A 26,489-nucleotide genomic window follows, 5' to 3' on the forward strand; every position below is an offset into this window, starting at 1 on the left:
TTGTTTTTCCCTTCTTTATGTTGAATGGCTTTTAAGGGGACATGGAAAGTGGGGTGTACCATGCCCCATTTCAAAATTCTGTACTAAAACGGCAAGTGGAATAGAACAAAGAGAATAATAATAGCACTAAACAAGTGTTCATGGTATAAAACTCTCCCCATAATAAGAAAGAAATGACAAAATTACCTGTCCTGCCTGAAACATCAGAAGCTTTTAAGAAATAGCAAATCTAGTTCTGTATCAGTGCTTCTTTCTGCTCAGTGGCTTTTACTATATCTTCTGACTTCTTACAGTGTTTAGGCTCACCTGGAAGGTAAAAAAATGTGATTGGGAACCTGAGTTAACCAAGTTATGAGACTCTACACAGCTCTAGACAGCTCCTGACTTTTTTAAGATTAAAATGAGGTTTCAGTTACTAGTTTCTTTAATTGCTTTCTCATCAGAGTAAGCATAAGATTGAATTAACTAATCATTATGGTTTGTTCATAAGGCAAAATATAGAATGAAAGCAATAGATCACAGCATGAAACAAAAATATGAAGACATTTACATGGGTAAGTGTTAATAAAGTGGGTTTGATTTTGGTTTAGTTTATCTTCCAACTTACTGACAGTCAAAACTGGCTTCAAATTAGGAGTAAACATCTCTCAGATAATGAAAGATGCCAGGAGCAATGACACTGAGTGACACAAACAACTTTCAAACCAAGAAATACAATATGAATTTCAAACTGACAATCATAATGTGAAGTTGTTGCTTAAACTGTTCCCTCCAGTAACTTTGACTGAGTACAGCTGAGAAAATTATAAATGGAGATAGTAGGCAGGGGGAGAAAGTAGCAAACACAGTTATTTACTAACTATATAGTAACTATTCAGTTTTAACCAGTCGATTGAGTGATCTCACCAGTGATTAATAATGCTGAACTGAAAATGTGAAAAAGGAAAAGCACAGAAGTATCAATAGTGGAGAAGATGAACTGGGAGAAGCATAAAGCTTATAAAAATAAAAGTACAGGCTGGGGAAGATTTTTTGAAAGCCAGAAAACAAAGGTACAAGCAGGTGAAAGGGAAAGCAGATGATGTGTGATCTGAAAGGAACATTGAAAGATGGCGAGTTGAAGTTGAAGAAGAGGCCCACAGTTTAGAAAAGAGAAAGGGAAGGGAGGAAAGGGAGCTCATGAGAATGAAAATAAGGAAAGAAGAAAATTAATATCTATGAATTCACCATGGCTCACTGTAAACAAGTAAGAAATGCTACTGATTTTCCCTTGTTTCATTGCCATGAATGGTGGTAGAGTGGGTTCTGCTCACTCAGTAATGTGGCCACAAGCAGATGGGCTATATTCCCCCAGGCAGCATTCTTCACTGTCCCTCTTACTTTATGTAAATTTAGTGTAGGTAGAATATAGACAATCATTTCTCCAAAGGCTTTTAAAGACTCAAAACTATGCTCACATGAATTAGAACAAGAATGTCTCCAGACCTTTCACTCTGCAGTTGTTTTTGGCAGGATTTAGCAAAACCTTTACTGGTATCCATAAAAAAAAAAAAAAAAAAAAAAAAAAAAAAAGAAGGTGGGGAGAGGTATGAAAGTAAAATCTATTGATCTAAATATTAAAATTTTATACTTGGCGTAGAGTGGTTAGTAGGGTTTTAGGAGCAGGATAGGAGTGGTTTGCGGAGACCTTAAAAGAAAAACTTTATTTTTTTATAAAACCTAAACATTAGCTTCTAAACAATACATAACTTTCTTCCTGTCAATGCAGAAGGTTTTTTATGTGATAAACTCTGCCCCATGAATGGTTGCTAATGGCTGTTATCTTATAATCCCTATTCTTTTTATAAACACACATTGTTTGCTGTTTTAAAATAACTTTCCCTCCATCCTCATCCCATCCCTTAGTACCAGGACCCAGATGTACTGTTGCTGTTCAGCCACACAGTGTGCGCAAGGACCACTAACGCAGCACGCACACAGCACTGTGCCCACTTTGCAAAGGCTCCCACACTGGGCTGAGCTCCACAGGGCCATGGCAGCACTGAACTGCCACTACCACTTGCATGGCACAGGTAATTACTTGATGTCACTTGCATTATCATAAATCAAACTGGTATGTTCTTGGTGTGGATCTGTCCACTGCTGTTTAACCTGGTTATCCTCCAGAGGCTTTCTGTTACTTACTGCCGATGACATTGAATGCTCTGTACAGCTCGATGTGACTGAGTAGTCCTCTACTGTCATACAGAGTGAAGTTACTGATAATCTGTTTTATCACATATTTATTATCTCCTTTACATTTTGATATTAAGGATTAATGTGGCTATCATCATAAGTGAAAAGTTAAAAGTGTGCTAATTAGCATTTATAAATCATTGAAACATGGAGTTGTTTAATTAAACATAAGCAGTTTTTAAAATTAATGTTCCAATTAATAAATCACTCAGGAGAAAAGGAAAATCATCACTTAAAAAAAAATCACCTTATAATAGTGGCACTTAATCTTGTAACATTCAATTAAATGAAAGTGAGATGATGGAAAGGACAAAGGTATTGTGGAAAAAACGATGTTCAGTCACAACTGGAGTTCTTAAAATAGCAACCCTCTGGTTCTTCCTTTGCACTGACCAGGACCCATGGCAGACCTAGTCCTGTTAATAAAAAGCAGTAGTCTACGAGAACTATCGTGTAAAGATAGAGATGTGATACAAGGAGAGGAAAACAGTCCCATTTTTTCTTTTTCTTTCTTTCTTTTTTTTTTTTTTTTTAATGGGGAACCCTCTCATCATAGTACATCCAAACATTCAGTGACAGTTCCCAAGGATGCAGATAAATCATCTTCCAGTGTCCCCCATCTCTGTTATAATTCAATCGTTTACTCACAGAAAACTGAGTTTTCTCCTTTTCATAAAGGATAGGACAGTGACAGCTAACAAATGAAATTTTAATCTGAATAATTATGTTGCTTTTCTTCTGACTTTCTATCTCATTCTCCCAGCTCAGGAGAGAGAGAGGTTCTTACTCTGCAGGTTCTTACTTTGCCTCCAGAGTGAGCAAGCACTCTGGACATGGCTTCAGCCTCCTACCCCCCATCTTCAGTACAGAAAGTACAGAGGTAGAAAAATATAGCATGGAGAGTGCTAAAGTGCTTCTTAGAATACTGAAATAACTCTAATTTGGGAATGCGTATGCTACCTTCTCTGCTTGCTTGAAGTGACATTCCATTGAAAAATCATAGATATCACAGAATGGTTTGGGTTGGAAGGGACCTTAGAGATCACCTAGTTCCAACCCCCCTGCCGTGGGCAGGGACACCTTCCACTAGCCCAGGTTGCCCAAAGCCCCGTCCAACCTGGCCTTGAACCCTGCCAGGGAGGGGGCAGCCACAGCTGCTCTGGGCAGCCTGTGCCAGGGCCTCACCACCCTCACAGGAAAGAATTTCTTCTTTATATCTAATCTAAATCTACCCTCTGTCAGTTTAAAACTGTTTTTCCTATCCCTACCCTTCCTGACGCAGAGTCCCTCCCCAGCTTTCCTGCAGCCCCTTTCAGCACTGGAAGGCCGCTGTAGGGTCTCCCCAGAGCCTTCTCTTCTCTGGGCTGAACACCCCCAACTCTCTCAGCCTGTCCTCACAGGGGAGGTGCTCCAGCCCCTGATCACCTTCGTGGCCTCCTCTGGACCTGTTCCAGCAGATCCATGTCCTTTTTGTGTTGGTGCCCCCAGAGCTGGACACAGCACTGCAGGTGGGGTCTCACGAGAGCAGAGTAGAGGGGGAGAATCCCCTCCCTTGACCTGCTGGCCACACTGCTCTTGATGCAGCCCAGGACACGGTTGGCTTCCTGGGCTGCAAGTACACATTGCTGGCTCATGATCAGTATTTCATCCACTATTACTAAGTCCTTTTCCTCAGGTCTTCTCTCAATCCACTCATCATTCAGCCTGTATTTGTGCTTGGGATTGCCCCGACCCATGTGCAGGACCTTGCCCTTGGCCTTGTTGAACTCCATGAGGTTTGCACGGTCCCACCTCTCCAGCCTGTCCAGGTCCCTCTGGCTGGCACATCCCTTCCCTCCAGCGTGTCAGCTGCACCACACAGCTTGGTGTTGTTGGCAAACAGCTGAGAGTGCACTCAATCCCACTGTTCATGTCACCAACAAAGATCTTAAACAGCACCGGTCGCAATAGTGGTCTCTGAGAAACAGCTCTTGTCACTGCTCTTCGCTTGGGTCAGAATAATCTGACCTTGGTTAAAAGAGTCCTGTCTGGATCTGCTGGCCATCAACAGAGATGTAAAAGTGAAAAGTAAGGATGCTACCTGTGCTATATCTCCCTTCTGTGCCTGGTGCTACAGCATCATACGCAACACACTCACCCTTGACCATCTCAAACACAGCTTATACAGAGAAAAAGGAGGAGGGAGTGAGAAGGGAAAACAGAAAATGCTGTGCTATTTGTAGTTATGAGAATTCTACTCAAACTGCAGCAATGAAAACTCTTGCAAAAACACTAATATTGAGTACCCACATTTAGACCACAACAATGACAGTTTAACGGATTCCCTCCAATAGGAATGTTGTTAAATCATTTCACCACTCTGACAGAGAAATGTGATGCATTTTAGCCTGAGTGTTCCCTTTGCGGACTATTCCAATACTAAATGCCTGCATTTCCTTTCTTTTTAGTTATCTTTAACACAGCGGCACAATCTCTTCAGAGATACTTAAACCTTCTGCTGAAACCCAGTATTAATTCATTTCATCTCAAAGAGCCAGAACCTGAGTCTCAACATGTGTTTGCAGAAAGTCTGTTGCCCCGGCCGCTGTGTATTACAGTGATGTAAATATCTGCAATATATTTTTGCTATATATACACAGGAAAGATGTGGGCTGAGCTGGGCACAGGAAAAGCCACCATATATGTCATTTATTTATATCATCTATGACACAGTTGATAAATTAATATTAGGTCTCCTCTGTGGTTTATTAGAAGCATAAAGTTCTGTGAAAGGGTCAGTGCTAACTTAAAAGATTATAGTATTTAAATGATGTACCTAGAGAGATTTCTCACTATATAGTAACGTGGCTGGTCTGTCCTTAGAAAGGAAGTTTTAAGAATATGATGACATAGTCCCTCTGTAAATAATTTTAAAAGACCGTAAAATATTCAGAATACTTTTCTACGACTTTTTTAATATTGGGAAAATAGGGAAAAATGCATGAATTAAATGTTACCAAATTTAAAGCATAAATCAAACTACTTAATGACATAAAATCAGAATGTAAATGATATTGTGACTGACAAATAAGCCCCTAGAATGGAAGAAGGCAAATGGCCATGGGCAAGGGCGATATGCACAGCAAGCTCAGGAGATAAAGCAAGGGATGGCTGACCGAGCTGTTGCAAAGAAAGCTGACAATCTCGACACAAAGGGGAGTGAGAGTGGCCTTAGGTTTACATACTTGAGTGGATCCACTGACTATATCACAGTTTTGGGGGTCGACCAGTGGTGTAGATTTTTGTCCTTGCATTCATTAGGAGGACACAGCTGTCTTCCCGATTTAGCCAGGCCAGCACGGAGGGAGCAAATACATGGCTCAGCCCAATATAGAGTATAAAAACTAGACAACTAGCAAAAGAATTTTGAAGAGAGCAACAGGCTTGAGCTGGCTTCAATCTACAAGCCTTACTGGTGACTGGGGACACCCAGCATTGTGACGGTGAGCATATTCTAGAGACTGGTGATGGGACTCACATCAGCATTCAGATTGAGCTGTGTATTGCAATTGCTCTATTTTGCAGAGTGTAACTTACATTTGTAGTGTGCTTTCAGTATATTTTGTATCGCTGCTAAGTCAGAAATCCCACGGAAAACATCTTCAGATAGGTAAATTTGATATTAAACATTACATCCTTCGTGTGTGGAATATCTAAAAGAACCTGGTCAAAGTATAGTGGACTCCGACATTAATATGCTACAGAAACCAGGCAAAACATTCATCGAGGTCTTCATTTACCTGGGTATTTATCTATGCTGGAAAATGGACACAAATAATCACTGAAGGAGATGTATGAGAATAAATTCAACATACCACAGTGAACAGATTTTTCATATAAAATGACAAAAATACCTTCAAATAGCAGATGCCTTTCAAAACAACACCTAACTAATATCTTTATTCTATGCATAGTAGCACTCTACTAAAAATTTTGTGATAGTATAAATCAGAAATCCAGTTTCATCTTGTGGTTTTCTGAGTTGAGGGACTATGAATTACTTCTGAGGGGATTCCTGAAAGGATAAGACTAAAAGAAATGCAAATTTAGTTTCTGTAGACTTAAGCTGGCTGACCAAGGATGCACATTTCCAGTGGAAAAATTTTAAGGAGTCACAGAGCTAAATAGGTAAAAAGTCACTGTTCTAGAATGCAAGATCCAAAGAATTGGAAATGCATACATTCTCTGAATTTCCCATGACAACAGTATTTTAACAACATAATTTCCCGTGACGATATAATTTCCCATGACACCACCAAGAATTGATGACTACATTTGTTCACAAACAACATCAGATGAACAGTTTTCAAACCAATCTGAAGACATGTTCAGAACTGAATTTTACAATGGCTGGGCATATGTTCAATCAGCGGCATGACCAGTAGCCTCTACTTTTTACATACTCCTGCCAGCAGAAAAAGGCACAGCTTGTAGTAAAGGCAGGTTCAGAGAAAAATCCTTTCAGTTCCATTTCATTTCCAAAGATCTTTGTACAGCAGTTTAAGATTTGCAGGCACAGATGTTTAGTTTCAGTAGAGAAACCCACATTTCTTTACCAAAACTTTCTGTGGCAATCAGCAGCAACTGAGATGTGCACTGCAAAACCTACAATGGCTCAGATTAAGTTGGGGGATCCCAGTAAGGGAGTATTAGCTCATCACTCAGCCTCTGGGATTGCCTTAAAAATAATTTGCTGCTTCTCTTACTGTGTGATTAATCACTTGATGCAGTTATGTCTCCTGTTGTATCTCCCATTTTTCCATGACTTCTTGTAGATCCCTGGTTTATGTACCACCACCTCTTCAGTGATGCAAGAGCTGAGCAATGTCCTCATATGAACTCTGGCTTTTAGTTCAAGACTTTACCAATACTGTTTATTTCCATAAAATAATTAAATCAATCTCTTATTTCTATTTCATTATTTATCTGAACTCTTTTTGAATAGTGCCTTCTCTAGTGAAGGAACATCCTAGGATTGATGGAATTCATGTTATTAAATCTTTTTTACCATCCTGAAAAAAAAAAAAAAACAGCTTCCAGATCATGTTTGTCTTTGGAAATACACTATTACAAACTCAATGACTTCTTACTCTTTTCATAAATTTTGCAGATTGAAGTGATAAATTCCCTGCCTTAGAAAATGAATGAGATTAGCTTTTTCTAAAATAAGACATCTCTGTTCTCAGAGGAAAGGTGGAATGTAAAGACTGACAAAGCAACAGAGTGCACCGACTGCATGCTGAGTTGTAGCTGACCTCTCAAACAGCATTTTTGTTGGTCAGACTTGTAAAGATGCCCAAGGTCAGCTACACCACAACTGCCTTCTGCATAGTTTGAAAGATAAAAGATGTAGCTTTTCTTACTGTGTTCCTCATCCAGGATATGGGAAACTTTTCTAAGGCACTTAAATTTCAAGTTGGGCTTTAATACAAAAATTGGTGCAAAATATATATGTCAAAAGACAAAAATATCAGCTATTAGACAACTTCAAATGCTGTGAAATTATTTTTAATGTAAATATTTTGATTTAGGACCCTAAATTAACCATCTGTTCTTTCTGATGGAAAAAACCTGTGAAAAATAAAATCATGGAGAGCTCAAATTCGGAACTCTAAAATAAGAGGGAGATCTCCATAAAACACGTTTTAGAGAAATATGCCAAGTCATATACTTACGTCTAAGCTGAGCCCTACAGGCACTTCAGCATTACTGCCCAGACAATGCTATACTTCTGGCACAATATTGCAAGGCTTACTGTCATAAAGGCATTAACGAGTTTAGCATTTTAATTAGAAGTGGGGAAAAGAAGGGTCATTATGTGCCTTGATTATTCTTATTACCCTAATACCTCAAAGCTTATTCTAACAATAAGCAAATCCAGAAAATAAAATGAAAGTGCACAGTGTCTTCCTCTTTCTTTGTTAACATCTATTCCTATTGCTTGGTCATGTTGCCCTTGTTACTGTTTTACAGTGGCCAGGTACTAAATCATAGTCAGCTTGTGACAAAATACTTACACTCTAAAAAAATATTCTGACATTATAAGGATTTTCTGTCTGCTTCACTTGTCCTGCAAACCAGAGTCAGGAGACTCATCTTTCTGATTAAGAGAGTGACACAGTACTATGCCTACTACAGTTAACAGATTTGCTCTACTTAAAGCTAACTCTAAAATTCACATTACATTTACTCAAAGGATGTGGTTTACAAAATAATAATCATATTAGGTGCCTAAACTAAGGGCAGTGCGTTTTAATAGCATAAGAGTAATTACCTATTCAAAGAGAAAATGTTAGATAGTTCTGTTTTGAAAGTTTACCTCATTCTCCAATAACAAACGGCTATTTAATTGCAAATACTCATCTTTAAATTATTTTAAAATCGCTCTTCTGTTTCAGCTAAAGGTCTTGATATTTTATGTAAAAAATTTTCTGCTAGATACCAAATAGTTAATATCAAGATTATATTTTTTTATATATATTTCAAACAGCTTTTATTTGATGGTTTTAGGACACTACTGTTTTTCCACACGCCTGAAGAAACTGTCTTATGCTGGTGGTTTGTACAACACCTTATTTCAGTATTTTACATTACTATCGATATTTGACAGGGAGATACCAGACACTGCTGCAGCTTCGCCCTGGACAGCTTCATTAGATTGACTGGTGCTCTGTGATGAAGTATTACCATTCAGTGGGTCTGTATTCTGTGTTTCTTGCTGGGCATCGGTGAGATCTTTCTGGTTCGGATCAGAGTTAGTGCATTTTTCTGAGTTGGATTCATCACTCAGAGGAGTGTCGAAAGAGACTACTTGTAGGACGATGGATCTGGGAGGACAGGTTGTAACACCGCTTCCCTGACTACTCTCATTTTGTATCCTTGTTGTCTCTTCCTGTAACTGTGCATCTGTGGAATTTCTGCCTTGGTCTTTTTCCTGTTCACCAACATTTTTCACAAGTTCTTCTACAAAGAGGGAACAAAATATTTGAATTAGATAAGAAGGATATGCCACAGTTGTTTGATTTCAGAGTAGCGATTGATAGAGCTGCACATGGGAACGTTGTGGACATTGACTTTCTGCATGAGGACATGTGCACTGATGTGTTTGCGATGGGTCATATTCCGGCCCTGATTACACTATTGCAACTGAACCATAGTGGTCCGCTTTCTGGTTTGACCCCTAATATGTACCTCTTTTTTTGGCCATAATACAGAGCAAGGAACATCACCAGACACACCGTAAGCTGAAGGATGGGGGCAGAAGGACCCCGTGCTGCAGGCATGTCCCCTAGCAGTGGTGTTTACCACCACAGGACTAGGAGGAGCAGAGCTCATCAGTTCTGCAACAGAGAAAGGACATGGAGTGGAGCAGCTTGCTGGGGATGGAGGCGGCATCAGAACCGAAGGGAAGCCCTGAAGGAAGTTGGACTATCAGTCAGCAGAAAAGTCCAGAATGTCAGCTAATACATCTGGAACAATTATAGAGGTTTACAGACATGCAATCAAGTACTGCTGCCATTAAGGCTAGTGGCAAATACAGAGTGGGAAGGAAGAAATATGGGGGAAATTGTGCTTCAGAGGCCAGCAACTACAGGAGAAAATAACCTCTGTTGAAGGCTCTATTCCTTGCTCTATTGCAGAGTCTTGGAGAACAATACAAACGAAATAGCCCAGAGTAAAAGGAGACAGAAGAGAGCAGCACAAAAAGGTGGTACAAGGAGGAACTAGAAGATGAAGAAAACAGAGAATGGAAAACTCATGATGGAGGGTGAAAAGTCTGATAAAGAAATAACTGTACCATCTTCACTGAGGGCCTATTTCTCTCACTATTAGAATATTTGTTTTGTGAATTCAGATTTTAGATTTGTATACTACTATAGAAGATACAAAATACTTTCAGTTTTAAAAGTGAAAGCATTACAGTTTGAGCAATACCTGCACAAAATAGCTGCATGATATTACATAATATTTCTAACTTGGCCGTGCAGACTTCGTTAAGGAAAGAAACCAAGCATTCAGTCATTTATTGACTTCAACTGGCAGCTTTCTGCAACTCTGGTTGTGAGGGACCAGTCCAAATCCCAACCAAAAGCACATGACAGCTGAAAGATAGCCCAGTCTGTAATGGCATTTCTACCACAACCAGCATTCGGCATCTTTGTCACCTCACTTTTCCGAATTCAAAGAAAGTTCCCCCTGAAGTACAATTTGGCCTGTGAAATGGGATGGAAAGGAACACCTCCAGACCTGAACTGATGTGCAGAAGCATGGAATAGTTAAATAATTTCCTTCTTTTTTCAGTTCTTATACTTTATGGCATACTTTAAAAAAAAAAAAAACAAAAAACCAAAAAAAACCCCAAAAAAACCCAAGAACTTTCAAATTTGAGCAATTTCTAAATTGTGAAGACAGGTTTTTTTGCAAATTTTAGAGACCTGGGTTTTTTTGACTCCAAATCTTCTGAAACTTGGACAGGTACTCTTTTTCTACAAACTTCAAGGCAGCTCTTACAAAGAAGTGATTGGGCTAAAGACACTAAGAAATATGTATATGCAACTTGGAGTAAATCTGATGTTCAATCTAGATACGTTAATTAAAACATCTGTCACTCGTGGTATAATCTACCTACCTAAGGCTTTTGTCCCAAGGAACTGATTTACGTGCCATATTTGCCTCCATATGGCCGAGCTACAAGAATTTTTCCTTAAGTTTATAAAAAGCCAAGGACAATCCAAGACAAAATATTTCAGATGCTGTTCAGATGCATCAGTAATTTGAGGAAGCAGTGCCGAATTATAATGGCACATAAAAGTGTAATATTAGCTCACACTTTTTTAACCTGAAAGATGGCAAGAACAGACAGTATTTTTCTCACAGAATGGTGTTTTAGGACATTTCTAAGCAGAATTCACATTTCTTTCAGTATAAATGGGTGACTAACCATTTTATTCTTATAAGTCTCAATATTCAAATAAGCAAAACTCACTATTATTTTTTAGTTCACAAAGCTGAGTTATCTAAACTTAAAATTGTTTACCTTCACTCCCTACAAAACTTAAACTGGCAAATGAAGATTACAGTTTCATCAGAACAATGATAATGGCTTGTTCTTAACTTCTGTCATGCTGGTCTCTTATTTCTATGACAGTCCTTAGGATGATCTTAAGCATGTGTGTTTAAGGATATCTAAAACACAGCCAAACTCTAACTCAGGTCTATGTACATCAGATGGATGTAGCTTTGAAATGGAGTATCTCTGCACCAAGTTACACCTCATAACATACTAGTCAAATGTCATACCTTTTGCATTTAAACTGGTACGATAGTATTTATTCCAAAAATCAGTAGAAAAGAATACATGAGAAAAATATTATCTTTTCTAAGTATGAAAAATACTGTGGAATTTTAAAATCTGTGGAGTTAAAACTATTGCTAAACATTTGTCTTTTCATGCTGATAATTGTGTCTGTGATTACCATTCCATGGTGATAAAATTTCAAAGTCACTCTCGGTTAAATAAGCTTGAAGAAAATTATCTTGTCCACTTGGGAGGAATCTGTTCAGAGCAACTAGGAGGAGTGGCGGGTAGTTGTGAATGAGACTGAAAAGCCTCAAGTACAAAATCATCTATGACAATATTACAACTTACATTAAGACCCCCAATCCTTTTTCTTGGTATTAAGTCTCATCTGCTGGACATCTGAGTCTATGTTCTGACTTGCTTTGCTCCACTCAGCTTCAATCCCTATGAAATACACTGCCAAAAAGATGAAAAATACTGTATTTTTATGGTATGTCAGCTATTTGTGGAATATGCTATATGTGCTGGAATAATACAGATTTCTCCTGTCCATAACAGCTAATAATTGTACTCTATATTATACAGGAACTTCCTATTGTATATCATAACTGGCATTTTCTATAATTTCTGCTGTCCTATGTTTCTGATGTAACAGAAATATTTCGCAGTCTTTAAAGGAGGCTGAGACTAGGACAGTGACCAAATAACTAGAATTCAAGCAAGGCACTGCTAAATTAATATCACTAGTATAAGAGAAGCAGATCTGGCATGACGTTTGGACCCCTGTGCTGAACAGTAAGAATTGTAATAAATACTGTGCAGAGTCTCTGTCTCCGTCCAGCCACAAACTGGCAGGATCCTCCAAGAGAAGCAGGCAAAGCTGCTACCCCTCACCCTGCACTGGGCTGCTGGGAAGAGCACGTTCCTCGCCCCCTGCAGGCACACATTGCCATGGCCAGCCAGAGACAGAAGTGGGGTGTGTTCGATGAACAGTGCAACTTGACATTTGCAAAACTGACAATATATAATAAGAGTAAATAGATAAATAAGACTAATAAGACGAACAACCATCTTGGCTGTCTAGAAAGCTCCCCTCTTTTTTGGGAGTAGGGTGGGCCAGTGAGGCACTGAAGAGTTTAGGGATTATCGTGTCCATTCAGGTAACAGCAGACAGACAGAAGTGTGTTGTGAATTCAGAGTACGTGTCATTGTTGCTGCTGGTTTTGCTCTCCGTTTTAACTTGGTAAAAGTGCTTGGAGCCAGGCCCATTTACATATTTTCAACTGTTATTGTTTTCTTTACAAGAAGAAAAGTGTTATTAAGCAAAATTTGTGTGAGTTCATCTGTAAAATAAATGGTTTCTCCTAACTGGTCTGTTAGGGGTGATTCAATCTTATTCCACTCTCCTGCACTTCTATGTCATTTCTGAACTTCTGCCTTAAATCACTGTCCCTCGTGGGAAGCAATAGTGGCATTTGATATGTAAACATGGTAGAAGCGGTGCCTTTCTTCCCTGGTGTTTAGGCTGGGCTAAATCACTGGAAAAAACATTGCAATACATTGTTTTCTTTGGAAGACTGGCAGGAGTCATAAGGCAATAGCCAAATTTCAGAATAGTCAAAAAATTCTGGAGTTTAGTAATTTTGCATCTACAGAAAATGTGTTAACTAGGGAAGGTGACTTCTTTCCTCTCCCCTTTTCACCAGATACTTTTCTTTCATTAAGTCACTTTTTCTTTTTTTGGCTTAATACATCTCTGAAAATTGAAGCGAGTTTTTTAAGTTCTTTTTTTCATTGTCTGCTGGAGTAAATGGGAGCACTGAATTCCTGTCAGCCCAACGAAGGATGAAACTGTCCATGAAACACTAGAACGGTCACATGGCTTAATCTCTAGCACTGTGCTGTAGGACTGTCATCTCCAAAGTACCACTGCTCTGCTGCTCCAGAACCTCTGCTGAGTCTGCATTATCAACAACACTGACTTCCACCAACTCAGCTACACTACTGCCTGTATATGCAGCAACACTTTCGGGAAATGGTCTGCTAAGTGGTGAAGAAGCTTTTCTACATTTTGGTACTTTCTCTTCTGTATGTGTCCATCAATTTTCTTTTCTCGACCTTTCTGTAATAAGAAACAGAACATTCAACTACTATCATCTGCCAGTACAAGGTTTATAAGATACCTTACTTCTCTCCAACAACTGAACCACTTGAGCATGTATTGACAAGAACGGAGAGAAAAAACACGAAAGCCATGTGTAAGCAGAACATCTCGAATCAGCCAATGGCAGCAACTGCCACAGCACTAAACCCCAGTAAACCAAACCTCTGCTGAATCACATTGCTGTTTCCATTGGCTGTGTTGAAAATAAGCTACAATAGTTTACCTTTACAGAAAGACATAATGACATTGAAGTATTAAGAATTAGCAAACTACTGAATTAGAGAGGAAAGTTGTTCCTCTTCGCTAAGTATTAAATTATTTGAGGAATCTGTAATGAAGAATGCTTCTGCATGTCATGGATTCTCTGTGTATATTACCACAAACTTTGATTTCTAGGTTTATCTGCCTTCTCTTTTACTGGAAAACAAAATTCCAGAGAGCATTGACAAAAAAAACAAACCCAAGATGACACGGGAAGGAACTGCAGCTTTCTAAAAGACATGTTCTCACAGCAGCCAGTTTAAAGAGAAGAGGAAGAGACCAGCAATAAGCATCAAAACTTTGCAGAAAATGAGAGGACTGATCCTGGTCCCTCTGGGACTGCCAAGTAAGTTTAAAGGCATGTCCAAGAGTTCCCAAACATCCATAATTTTTCTCAACCAACCTGCCATTTTCAAACCCAAGAACACATTGCAGTAACCCACAGAGTTATTTAGACACTGACTCCTTCCGCTTTCAACTCCTCATGCAAATTTCATCACAGATACAGGAGTATATAATGCCACTGCAAACCACGTAATCCAGGGGCACTTGATGTCACTGCATTCTGTCATGTAGAAAACATAGTGAATGCTTAATTAGCTATCAAAACTTTTTACTAAAAGATTTGTTTAAAAGTTATTTATGACTTTATGGTTTCCTAGGGTGGATACCTCTGCCTCTTACTTCTCTTTTGCCATTTAGCTGTAAGTATAGGGGCTTGAATGCTGGGAATTGCGGTACAGGGGAAGGGAGGGACATGCTGTTCTGAGCCTACTAGAGGGAAAAGGTGTTTTAAGTCATGCAGGGTGTCAAATGCAGAAGAGGGCCAGCTCTCTGGTGTGTACTCCAGGGGGATATTTAACAGGTCCCACCATCAGGTTCAGTTATTCCTTTAGTCAGTGATTTACGAGGTACTGCCGATATAAAACAGCAGTATCTTGCTACTCTCAGCTCAACACATTGATTGCAATTCGTCAGACAATGGTGAAAATTCCCCCTTTCCCACTTGTTCTTAACACTTTCCTGGATTAGCTCAAAAACTGCTTATGATCTAAATGTTTTAGCACTGTAATTAAAATCACTGTCACTGGTCTGAGATGGGACTCCTTTAGCTCCCTGAATTTATTTTTCTCCAACAGATTAAAACAGTTCATTAGGGTAGATGTGATGTGCCAAACTGTCAGCTGATTTCTGTGACTGTCACCCATGTCGTCCTGCCGCTCATCCTTCCTAGCGGCTGCTAAATCACATTAACATGCTATCAGATCATCACTCTCAGATTTTCACATTTCAGCAGCTGTTACTCTCTTCTTATTAGTGACTCTGCAGAGAAAATCTTTCAGACAAAATGGAACCAAACCCTGTAGTTATTGTGACTGGAAGTATGCAGGACTGAAAGTGCCTGAGGGGGGCCTGCAGGTACCTTGCAGAGGTCTTTCAGAAGAGACATTTGTTATTTAAAGTTGCTGCCCACGGGGGTGGGGTGGGAAGGAAGGGAGGGGAAGGAAAAGCTGATTTCTACTCCTAAAACACAATAGTTGTCATTTTTTCGTATTTTTACCATCAAAATTAGGCACAGGACAGTGCAAGAGCCTCATTCAGCCTCAGATATTTTTCATCCCATCCCAATGCGGCCAGTCATCCCAGCCATCCATACACCATACGGTACGCTGCCAAAAGGTGTCGAGGACAAGGTTTGTCACTGATCACTTTCCATAGAAATAATGCAACCTTTGATCAGGTCCTGTAACAGTTAATTCTTCAGAAGAGTTAGGTAAGCATAAAAAGGGAACAAGAAGAAACACTGCTGTTGTATTATCCTGAAGGTGAACAAGGTTAGCATGCTTCAGTGATGGCCCATTCCACTGGCAGCTGGACCCTTGGTCTGTATGCTACATTCCGTCGTGTTACCAACATGACCTGAGGTGAGGGCCTGCGTTGGGTTTTTTTTTGCACAACTCTAAAGTGAAGGTAATGATACCTATTTATACCTGTAACTTTATTTATAACAACGTCTACTGAACAGATGGTAAGTATGATTATAATCCATACCCTTTTATTCTGTTAAGAGTACCTGAGCTTGCCAAACACTGAACAACTTGATTAGTAAATCTTTAGAACATTTTTAGAGAACAAAATAAGCACGAAGGAATAGACATTGTACGCATAAGGAATAAACATTGTCTTTTAAAAATATTAAATCATTGTGTTACAATTTCTCTATGTTCTAAGAAATGTACCATGAAGGATCTTACATGATATTTAAATCTTTGCCAACAAGCTGTGTGTTTCTTGCAGCTTGCTTAGGTCAATAATTTCCAGACCTTAAAACCAATTTATCAAACATTTTCTTTAATAAAAGAACTTCTCAGACACATCTGAGATTCTTTCCTGTCTGTTTGCTACAACTACCACAACTGCAAATAGCATCAGCAGTCAACACTATGTGTTGAAAAAAAGCACAGGATGGAATGGTCTTTTTATCACTGTGTTGAGTTGAACAAAGACAGATTATCTGGTGATTAGGGGTTTGGAATATTAATTAAACATCAAGGCTTTCAAATTAGCATCCCAGATGTTTGATCATTATGGTAATTCCCCGTTAACTGCATTCCCTGAAAGGCCCGAGAAACATTCCTCTAATTCTCCAGTGGTGAAAGGTTGAGGACCCTTAGGCTATAGAGCACTGAGCTCTTCTGCATCAATTATACAAGACATGGCCTTTTTAGCAAAATGGAGCCATATTATTTAGCTAGCCTTCTGTTAAGGAAGATCTCAAACAGCTGCCTAGGTAGATAAACACTTTCCTTACTAACACAGGCCTTTCCAAAATAAATCACACTGTTCCTTGTACAAGCTCTTTGCTCTGAATCAAGTCTCAGGGGCAACTATCTTTTCAGGGAAGGGTATCACCAGCATCTCCAGGCAAGCTGCTCTGTCAACAACACTGTCATTGTGTCTTGGTCTACCGCTCTGGACTGTCTAGGCACAGGATTTGGATTACCTTCTCCAACCCTTGCTGAGGGAGCCCTTGCTCCAGCTGAACTGACTCCCAGCCAGTGCTACATGAGCAGCCTTCTCCTGAAAAGGTGAGAAGCTGGAATGAGTTCAGGTCATCCTCAGGAAATTACATGGATTGTTGCTAGTTTCCGTTCTATACTACTTGTGAATCTGCATTACTACATTTTATACAGACAACTTTTCCTGAGCCTGTGAACTAATCTGGGAAAAACGTCTAGTGTTTGCAGAACTCACAGACAAGAATGCAGATGGTTCTTTTAACAGCTCTAGTACTGTTTGTCATAGTCTGTTTAGGAAGTGTGTTTGGAGATCTACACTAGCAGCCAGCCTGCTTACTACCGTGGCACACTGTCCTCACACATGTGACCTCCTCACTGCACTTTGCAGCTTGTCATAAATTATCTAGCTAGGAACAATGAATAGCAATAGCAACGCTCCTTTCACCTGGCAGTGATTTACACCTGATATTTCTTCCCTCATACATGCTCCTACTAACATATGAATAAAACACAACTTCATACGTATGCATCCTTCATCAAGCAATAGAGTCAGAGAAGGTAATGTGAGATCCAAAGAGGATGGAACAAATTATCTGGAGTGGTTATCTGAAGTTCAAGGTCTCAGGTTATTCACTTACAAGCTTAGTCAAATTTGAGTGCAATATGAAAGGAATTTCAAGTGGAAAGGGGATGTATTCCAGTATTTTTCATTTTTTACTAGATGTTAATTTTGCACAGTCTGATTAAGGATTTTCAGCCTTTGCAGGGTGCAGCTTCACAACTGCTGACCTGGACCCGTTGGGGAAGATTCCTTCTCCCATTATATGACATGGAACTTATGTGCTATCTCAGATAGTGCTCTATAGAGGCCTATGTTCACTTAGCCCACATATGGAGTAAATGCCCACACATTCCGTTCCAAATGAATGGAAAATTTCTTAACTTTCACAAAACCTATATAATGCCCCCACAACTTTTATTTAAAAACTCACTATCTGTGTAGTAACAAAATATAAATCTGTACCTAAAAGTATTTGTACTATTCACAAGGTTCTCCTAGATTCTAATCAGGCATCCGGAAGGTCTCCATGACATGCTCCAGTCAACAGCAGACGTTGCTGCAAGTAGTCCCTTTATGGGCATAGTTTTCTATAAATCTCTTCCTTGCTCTCACAGAGGTTTTGCAAACCAGATTCAACCACGATCACACAGAGCTGATATTGTTCATCAAGCTCTGGACTCAAGACCAGCTATTTCCACTTACCCATCAGTTTTCCTATTATACATTCTACTGTAATTCCATAATTCTGTCCAGGAAATACTTAGACACACTTCATTAGTCAAATAGATGGAAGAAAAGAAGGTCATCCTAGAGTATGCACAGCCACAATCTCAACAAAGTCCATGTAGTCTCAAACATTAACAACTCTCTTTTTCACAGTAGAAAGCATGCCCAGAATTTCCTGGATCTTGCCGGGCCTCACATTATTATTGATTGTATAGGGAAACAATCATTTACCCAGAAGAATTCTTAAATTTCTTGCTGTGAGCAGCTTTCTGTTTTCAATGCCTGTCAACAGCCCAGTAAAACTGGGCTAAACGTATCAGTAATTTATAGAGCACTACAAAGTGCTGGGAATTACCTCTTTGACAGCACTGTGCAAGTCCAAAAGAACGTACTAAAAAGCTGATGTGCCAAAATCAAACTGGTTAGTTACATGTAACTGGAAGTGACAGACTTCTAGATAGCAGGTTCTCCATTCTTCCATAATGAAGGACCCTGCATGTCGATAGCCCAGAGCTGCTTGATTTCTTCAGGCTGTAGCTAAGTGGCCTTGGCACACCGATGTTCTGCAATTACTACTGATCATCTCAAATTAGCAGCTTTGTCCTTTTGACCAGTCAGTGTTAGCTGGACAATAACAAGAGAGGCGATCAATCATATGAAGCTGCCCATGAAAAAGAGACAATATTAGTTAAAGCTCCTCCTCAGCTGCCCCTTCTATCTACCTCTCAAATCATTGTCTCAATAGATTTATGGAAGCTTGTTCTTACTGAATACTCTTCTAATGAGAATATTCATTCGCAATTTAGCACTAAATTAGAACTTAGCACTGCTCAGCAGTGTTGTCTTGTCTGTCTTGTCTACATCTCTCTGAGAAAAAAGATGCCGCTTTGGATGATGGGATGTAAGACAAGGCTGGTACCGCGTTCCAGGACACCATTCCCTGCAGTCAGTATCAGGTTCCGTACAATAAAACCAGTCCCAGTAGTGAAATGATATACTGAAATATTCCAGGTGCTTACTCGGAAACAAGACAGACTGTGGACAAAATATTCCAAAATGTCATTCATTTAACCTGGATCAAGGTTATAAATGGTGTCCAACAGTTATCACATATCATTTCACTCAGATAACTGTAACTCCAGACAATTTTCAGGTGTGATTTATGAACTAAGATGCTCGATGCAGGTTTGGTTTTATTAACTATCACCCGGCAAATCAAGAGTGACTTTTTGCTTTGTTACAGTCTAATACATGCTGTGATTGCCCAAATCTTCAGATCCACTGAGTCATTTAAATAATTGCCTACAGCATAGTCCCAAGAAGCCTGCAATAGTGAATTCTGTTCCATACAGTGGGGAAAAAATAGCATTTCTAATAGCAAAGTAAAACTTTTACATTTCTTAAGAAATGTGGCAGCACGTACTATTTTGAATTGTTGATTTTAGCATTTAAAGCAGATGTCATTATCAGTTATGATTAAATGTGCAAGAATGCACACTTCTGAACCAGACCTCTAAAGATAAGTTGAGCAGCACAGAGTCTTATTGTAGAGGCTATGAGAAATCCTCTCATCCCCTGATCACCTACATCTCTTCATACCTCCTGGGAGAGCAAAATGGGACCATCTAAACAAACATTAAGACATAAAATACATGAATACAAGACAACTATGTATTTTTATAGGTTGAAGGAAACTAAAAAATGAAAGTAGGAGAGATCTTAGGGAGTAACCTATAAAAACATTCCACTTCAGTACATCATACCTTCTACTGCTAATTCTTTCCATCTTTCTTTGTTTGCTTGAATGATCTTCATCAAGTTGTTCTTAAAGCTCGTTAGGTCTACAGTTGCTAAAGAATTTTCTGTGTGAGCCCCTCCATCACTTGTACTTTTAAAACTGGGTCGTCTTTGTGCTTCAGCATAGCTTACTGGTACCAAACTATTTTGGCTGCAGAAGGGAAAAAACCCTGAATTATGAACACAGTCGGGCAATTTTAATAATGCACAAACAGTTAATTTGAATCAAATTCCATAGGACCTACATGCAATCACTGACTTGAAATATAGTTTTCAACAAAGAGTGCCTAAGATACAAAACATTTCTTCAACTCATGAAGCTGTGACCTGGGACCAATTCTTAACGACTTTTTCCCAGGGAATTCTTGAAAAAAGTGTGACATTACTTGTAAGTCGGTTCTTGAAAATAATGTTTATGTAGCTATTGTGAAGCAGCTTCTTGGCTGTGTTTTTGAATAGTGATTGGTGTCTTTGGGGCTCACAGGAAAGACATCTGATTGTTATTTTTTGACCTATTTAAAAAAAGCAAGACACAAAAGTGTATGACAGATAAGTTTAGCTTCAGTTGAAAATTCTCTTCAAGGTATATGCCTTCAAGTGTAGTCAATGCAGGATTTAGAAGAGTGGCTTTAAAATCCACTTATGAGCTACCGCAGCTGCCTTACGTGTAAGGTAAAGTAAATGTCAAATTCATTATTCGTATTGAATATACAGATAACATGCAAAGGTGGGAAAAAAATAATGAACTATCTTTTTTTCTTAGGATTAAAAAATCAGACCTGTTTCTGGCCTTGCACAGGTAATCAAGTCATACCAGGTTTTGTTTACTCAATTATGCTGTGTAGTTTATCTCACTGGTATCAAAGACAGATGTTAATGTGCATACAAATGTTTTTCCATTAATCAGAAAATACAGTTGCAATGAACGCGTATCAGTGAGAACTGCACAAGAAAAGTTAATGGTAATTTCCGAGTGCTCCAGAGATGTTGAATGGGAGAGAATGGAAAGAATAGGCTATGGATCTCTTTTCCAGACACCACTGTGAATATCACAGCAGGTACTCATGGCGCCCACCCAGTAGCGTTTGAGCATCTCTGCTGGCTCCGTCATTTCTGTATCATGCTATAGGCTCTCCACTCTCTTCATAAGTGCAGCTCTTGATTCTATACTAAGAAAAAATCCCTTTATCCTCCACCTCACAGGAGGAAGCCTTTGTTCATCTACCACTAGTCATGAACCGAAAATGAAGTGTGGACCTACAGATCGTTTGCAGCTGGTAATCACTCATTTGTGAAGAAGTATGTAGGTAAACAGATTTGTTATCAATAGTGCCTTAGCACTGTTCCCCAAAACACTAAGAACACCATCATAAAGACCTAATTCTGGTAACTTCTACTTACTTCTAGTAATCAAAATACATGTAAACTCATGATCAGAAAATAACCAGGTTCATCATTTTACTATTAAAATCTGATACACAGCAAATGAAAACTTGCGCTGCAGAACTGTCATATTAGTAGACGCAGTGAAAGCTCAAATTAGTTTTAAAATGAAAAAAAAATGTGATGACAGAGGCAATATATATAAAAGCATCATATGATTATTGAACGATGCTTTCAGTGTGGAGTCGCTCAGATAACATTGTCATAGATAGTTCGTTTTATAGACAACTTCTATCATGACGCAAAAAACAGGAGTTTGATAGGCAACCCCCCCTGCATCTCACACATTTATTTTAATCTCTCAAGTGGAATATAACTGGAATCAGTTTTGTCTTAAGTGTATATATGAAGTAACACTAATGTGGAAATGTGAAGAAGGAAAGTGACCTACAGCATAATTAAAAACAGAAAAAAAGCTGAAACCACCTGCATCGCATCACCTCCATATCCATTTGTCTCTCAGAAAGGATGTAATTACTTTTGGTACTGTCAATTAAAATTATACTGAAAATAGTTCAAGGTAAGAGAACGAGGAACTTCAATAATCTATTGCAGAAATTATAGTCAAAGTTAAAAAAAAGTTATTATATATGCTGTAGAAAATCAACTTTGTATTTTATACGTGTGTATTCTGCTTGTTATTGTGGTTCTGCTTTTTTATATGCACGATTGCCCATAGTCAATGGAGTAATAGCCTATTGCAAATACATCATAGCACCACATGGTGGCAATACTATACAGTGGTTTATGTTACTTTTTCAACTCTTGAAATAATTGGCGATAATTCTGAGAATGACATGGTTATGTTAGTTTATGTTGGTTCAATAACTAAGTGCTGTATTCATACCTGGGTGTCCCAAATGCAGGACTTTCAGATTTTGATGCTTCCTCTATAAGAGGCATAACAATTTTCTCCATTGAGTCCGTGAGAAGAGAAAATGTTGGTTCTACTATGAAATCAATGAAACCTAAAGAAGAAGAGAGAAAAACAGACTTTACATTTCCACAACTCTCAAATCTAAAAATAAATACTTAATATTAGGCTGATTTTTTGACTGTAGTCCTGATTCAAGATACTAGATACCACTAGTACAATCTTGAAGAGAAGAGCACAAGTAAAAACAGAAACACATGAAGCTCTATAGATATAACTAGGTATTAGTAATTATAGCTTTTAATTTCTTTTTCTTGTAAATTTTACGCACTGCAGAACACACTGACCATTTGAAATGAATATTAAGTATTGAATAGAAGGGAAGCTACCACTGAGCCGAGGGGCTAGAAGTCATTCTGTCTGTTTTACCATTTGGAGCTTCTTGCCAAGGAGTTAATATTTCAAACTGCTGTTTATTATTCTGTGGAGGTAAAGTGTTATTTCACAGTGTGTAGGAGTGTTCTGTCAAATCAGTGAAGAGAACAAGTAATATCCTTAGGAGACAGCATTCATCCCACAGTTCTGAGATGTCAGCTCTGAACAATGTCTTTTACATTTTAAAGTGCTCATCAAGGTATGGAATGACACAGAGAGAGAATGAAGCATTATTCTCTGCTGAGCACTTAACAGAAAAAAAAAAAAAAAAAAAAAAGCAAGCTAAAACATGAGCTAGCAATGGATTTCCAGATGTCTTCATATTCTAACCAGGTAACACAGCACAAACGTGAGCAACAGTACTTCAGCCTAGGACCCTGCTTCCCTCCTGCAGTAGTTATGACACTCAAGAACATTGCATTTCAATTCCCAGTGAAACGAAATAAAGGACATTTTGAGTGACAAGATCAGACAGAATGACATGCCTGAATTCAAGGATAAGACACTGTCATCTACGGAATCTCCCCTTGAGTACTGTGTTCACTCACATGAAAGGTGCAGCTGTTAGTAGGACTTACTGTTTTTACTCAGTATGCTTCTAGGGTGTGTCCTTGTAATTAGCCCCAGTGATCTTTACCAATTTTTATTTCCTTATTATTGCCAATGGAAATGCGGATAGAGAAAGCCAAGACCCGCATTTCTGAAAATGGGAAGCTGACATTTGGCCACTGTTGACCAAAATGCAATTAGGATTTACAGGAACAGAATGCAGTCGTCCTTGTCAACCCAAGGAGACTTGACCCTTAACTGCAGTCCAGAGATCTGATGTTATTAATTAATTTTGAGATGCATCTACAAAATGGTACCAGGCTTTTAGATTGCAGTTGAGACCGACCTGTGAGTTCTTGAGCAAGAGTCAATCTGTCGGAGGACATGTTCTACCAAACTCTGAAGTGTGTACAGTAAAAGTTGGGTTCATGTCCAGTACTTTGGTGAATCCTTCTCCTACCCCTCCTTGGCATCACATATGCTGAAATTACTTCATGTTTCTTGAGACCAGCGCATTTCTGATGTAAGAGTATATGAGTTTGGTGAACAGATAGGTACAAAGAAATACCTTCTATACGATGGCATTTGGAATGTTTAAAATTCAAAATGGATATAAGGAATGTCTTTACATGTTCCTACACATACAAGAAAAAGAAAAACACAATTTGTCGTTACCTATTTGGGATTGAGCTACCAAAGTAGAGTTGCGGTCACAGAGTGGAGAAAATTGAAGACCTAAAGCAGCCTCTTTGTCTCCCTGCAAACAACATTTAATATTATAAGCATATATTTGATAGAGGGACAGAGAGACAAAGGAATCTGAAAATTCTTAGTATTTATTCAACAGATTAATTTGTTCACTTATATTCTTGAATAAAAACAAGCCACAGGCAAAAAACCCCCAAACCCCTCATTATCTATTTTTAAATTTTCAGAAAAACTAAAAGCAAAAATTTTAACTTATACTTGATAATTTTTATATAAATCAATTTATTGCAAGCAAGCTCTCCTCAAAAGCAAGGCATCTGCCAATGAGTTTTAGCACAGATGAAGTCCTTCAATATTCACAGTTTAGTCCTGCTGAGCCCAGATGTAATAGGATTGGAGATATTTAGACATGTTTGTAATAGTATGTCAAATGTTAAGTGTTTCCTTCTATTACACTGGTTTATCCAACTTGTAAAATTTCTTCAATGGATTTACACAAATTAAGGGTATGATCTGACTTGAACTCATTCTCACCAGCAGGCATATGTCTCTGCTGCTGAAGCATTAAAAAGCGCAAGTTCAATTTCATTACAAAGATGATTTGTACAACCTAGTTCTGAAAACATTTAAACACCTAACACATTAAAATAGGGTTTTTTGTCCTAACAGTCTTAAAAGACAGAGGATATTATCTCCATTTTCAGCATGGTAGACCAACTGTCTTGCAAAATCTCAAAAAGAATGTCTAGCAGTGCCAAACAAACTGAAGAGACATCTTTCAAAGGAGGCTATAATTTGTGTTGCTGGACAAACCTGGCCCCCAGAAGCACTGATATTATAGGTATAGGAAAACTTGGTCTATCAAGTAAAATGACTCTACGTATTACATTAATCGTGGAGAATGCTGTTTCATGATCCTTCAGCGGGGAGCAGTACATGAACATACCATTTTCCCATTGATCTCGTCAGAAGCTGATAGATGAAGGGGGCAGTATCAACCTTCCTTAGTCTTTTTATCATGTATCATTGAACTAGATCTGGGAAAAGTTGAGAACTGTAATACCAATAAAGCCACTTCAGCCACAGGAACAGATGTAACTTGCAGATTGTGTTTCATGTGAAACTGGAGAGTTTTATCACTATGGCCTTCAAATTTTACACCCGAGTGTTCATAATTTGATTTCAGAATGTAGAAGAACACATGAAAACTTGCTGCTAGGAGCAGTGTTAGTGGCACCTCCGTGTAAATGCAGGAGCCAGACAGTGATATAATATAAACTGGGGTAGTTCTAACAATTTCGACCATTGTTGAATACAAGATTTCTAAAGCAATATTAGTTTTGTAATCTTCCCTTAAGTAGGTATTAAAAAAGATAAAATTCCACACTAGTGAAGAATCAGTTTGAATTTTTTAATGTTTTCAAATAGCTCTTTACCCCAATTATGAATTACTTTGCAATTAATATAATACATAGTTAAAACTCAAATGGCATATAAGCCTAAGTCTATTGTAAATTGTAATAATGGACACAACACTAATATTTAAATTGATAATTAGAATTTAATGAGATTTAAAATCAAGATAAAGATCAAACCAGTAAAAAAATTTCTTTGCCCAGGTGCTGAACTCACTGCACAAATTCTTTTTTTATGCTTTTGTATCATTCAGACTGAAAGCAGAATGCTATAGGAGCTGTGATGCTTCTTTGAGTGACTTGAACTATGTATTTCTTTATTTTTAAGGTTTTGAGATGGGTGGGTGTATTTCTATTTTAAACAAGTAGCTCAGATTTTCCTTGGCATTATAACACCCTTTCTGTAGTTGTTGCTTTTAAACTTAAAGCGTTTGGCTTTTTCCCCGAAGTTAACACTGGCACGTATTTTAACCGCTAGCTGCAGTTAACAAAGTTTTTTGTCTAGGTGAATGTTCATTTTTTGCTGGTGCTCACTGCTTCGAAAGCTGCCTGTTTAAAGCATTGTTTTTGCCTTGGCAGTTTCAGACTCTGCTGTTTTTTCCTGTAAGGCAGTTGAAGTAGTTGAATTTAAAGAAAAGAAGAGGAAGAGTTAGTGGATTTCGTATACATTTGGACTACTTTTTACCTTGGCTGACACAGATTTGGAAATCCCAGAGATTTCCACCACACACTTTCAGATCAACAGACCAGAGGATACACAACCAAGCCAGTGCATCTAGGAAGTAGGAGACCTACTGTGTCTGCATTGCTCAGTGTATTTATGTATGTACAATTACTTCATCACATTTTAAATGTGTTGGAACTACTCCACACATGCTGTTCTTAGTAGTACGTATAAAGAGGGATTCAGTTCCTTGCACACTCCTCTACAGCCTGAAAGACTTTCACGTCTCATACTGC

General features: G+C 38.5%; 1 protein-coding gene across 4 annotated transcripts in view; it reads right to left on the minus strand.

Moving 5' to 3' along the window:
• Nucleotides 1–26,489, minus strand: part of PDE1A (phosphodiesterase 1A) — a 164,615-nt gene that overhangs the window by 3,277 nt on the left and 134,849 nt on the right. For 3 of the 4 annotated variants that reach the window (XM_074911024.1, XM_074911023.1, XM_074911022.1), the window contains 5 exons: nucleotides 24,082–24,163; nucleotides 22,396–22,516; nucleotides 20,072–20,256; nucleotides 8,962–9,237; nucleotides 187–306 (listed from right to left, as the gene is read on the minus strand). In XM_074911024.1, coding sequence (XP_074767125.1) covers nucleotides 230–306; nucleotides 8,962–9,237; nucleotides 20,072–20,256; nucleotides 22,396–22,516; nucleotides 24,082–24,163 — 741 coding nt within the window. In that variant the 3' untranslated portion in view covers nucleotides 187–229. The remainder of the gene's footprint in view (nucleotides 1–186; nucleotides 307–8,961; nucleotides 9,238–20,071; nucleotides 20,257–22,395; nucleotides 22,517–24,081; nucleotides 24,164–26,489) is intronic. The other variant, XM_074911025.1, reaches the window with a different exon arrangement.

The sequence above is a fragment of the Athene noctua genome, chromosome 7 (genome assembly GCF_965140245.1).
Source record: "Athene noctua chromosome 7, bAthNoc1.hap1.1, whole genome shotgun sequence".
NCBI classification, from domain to species: domain Eukaryota; kingdom Metazoa; phylum Chordata; class Aves; order Strigiformes; family Strigidae; genus Athene; species Athene noctua.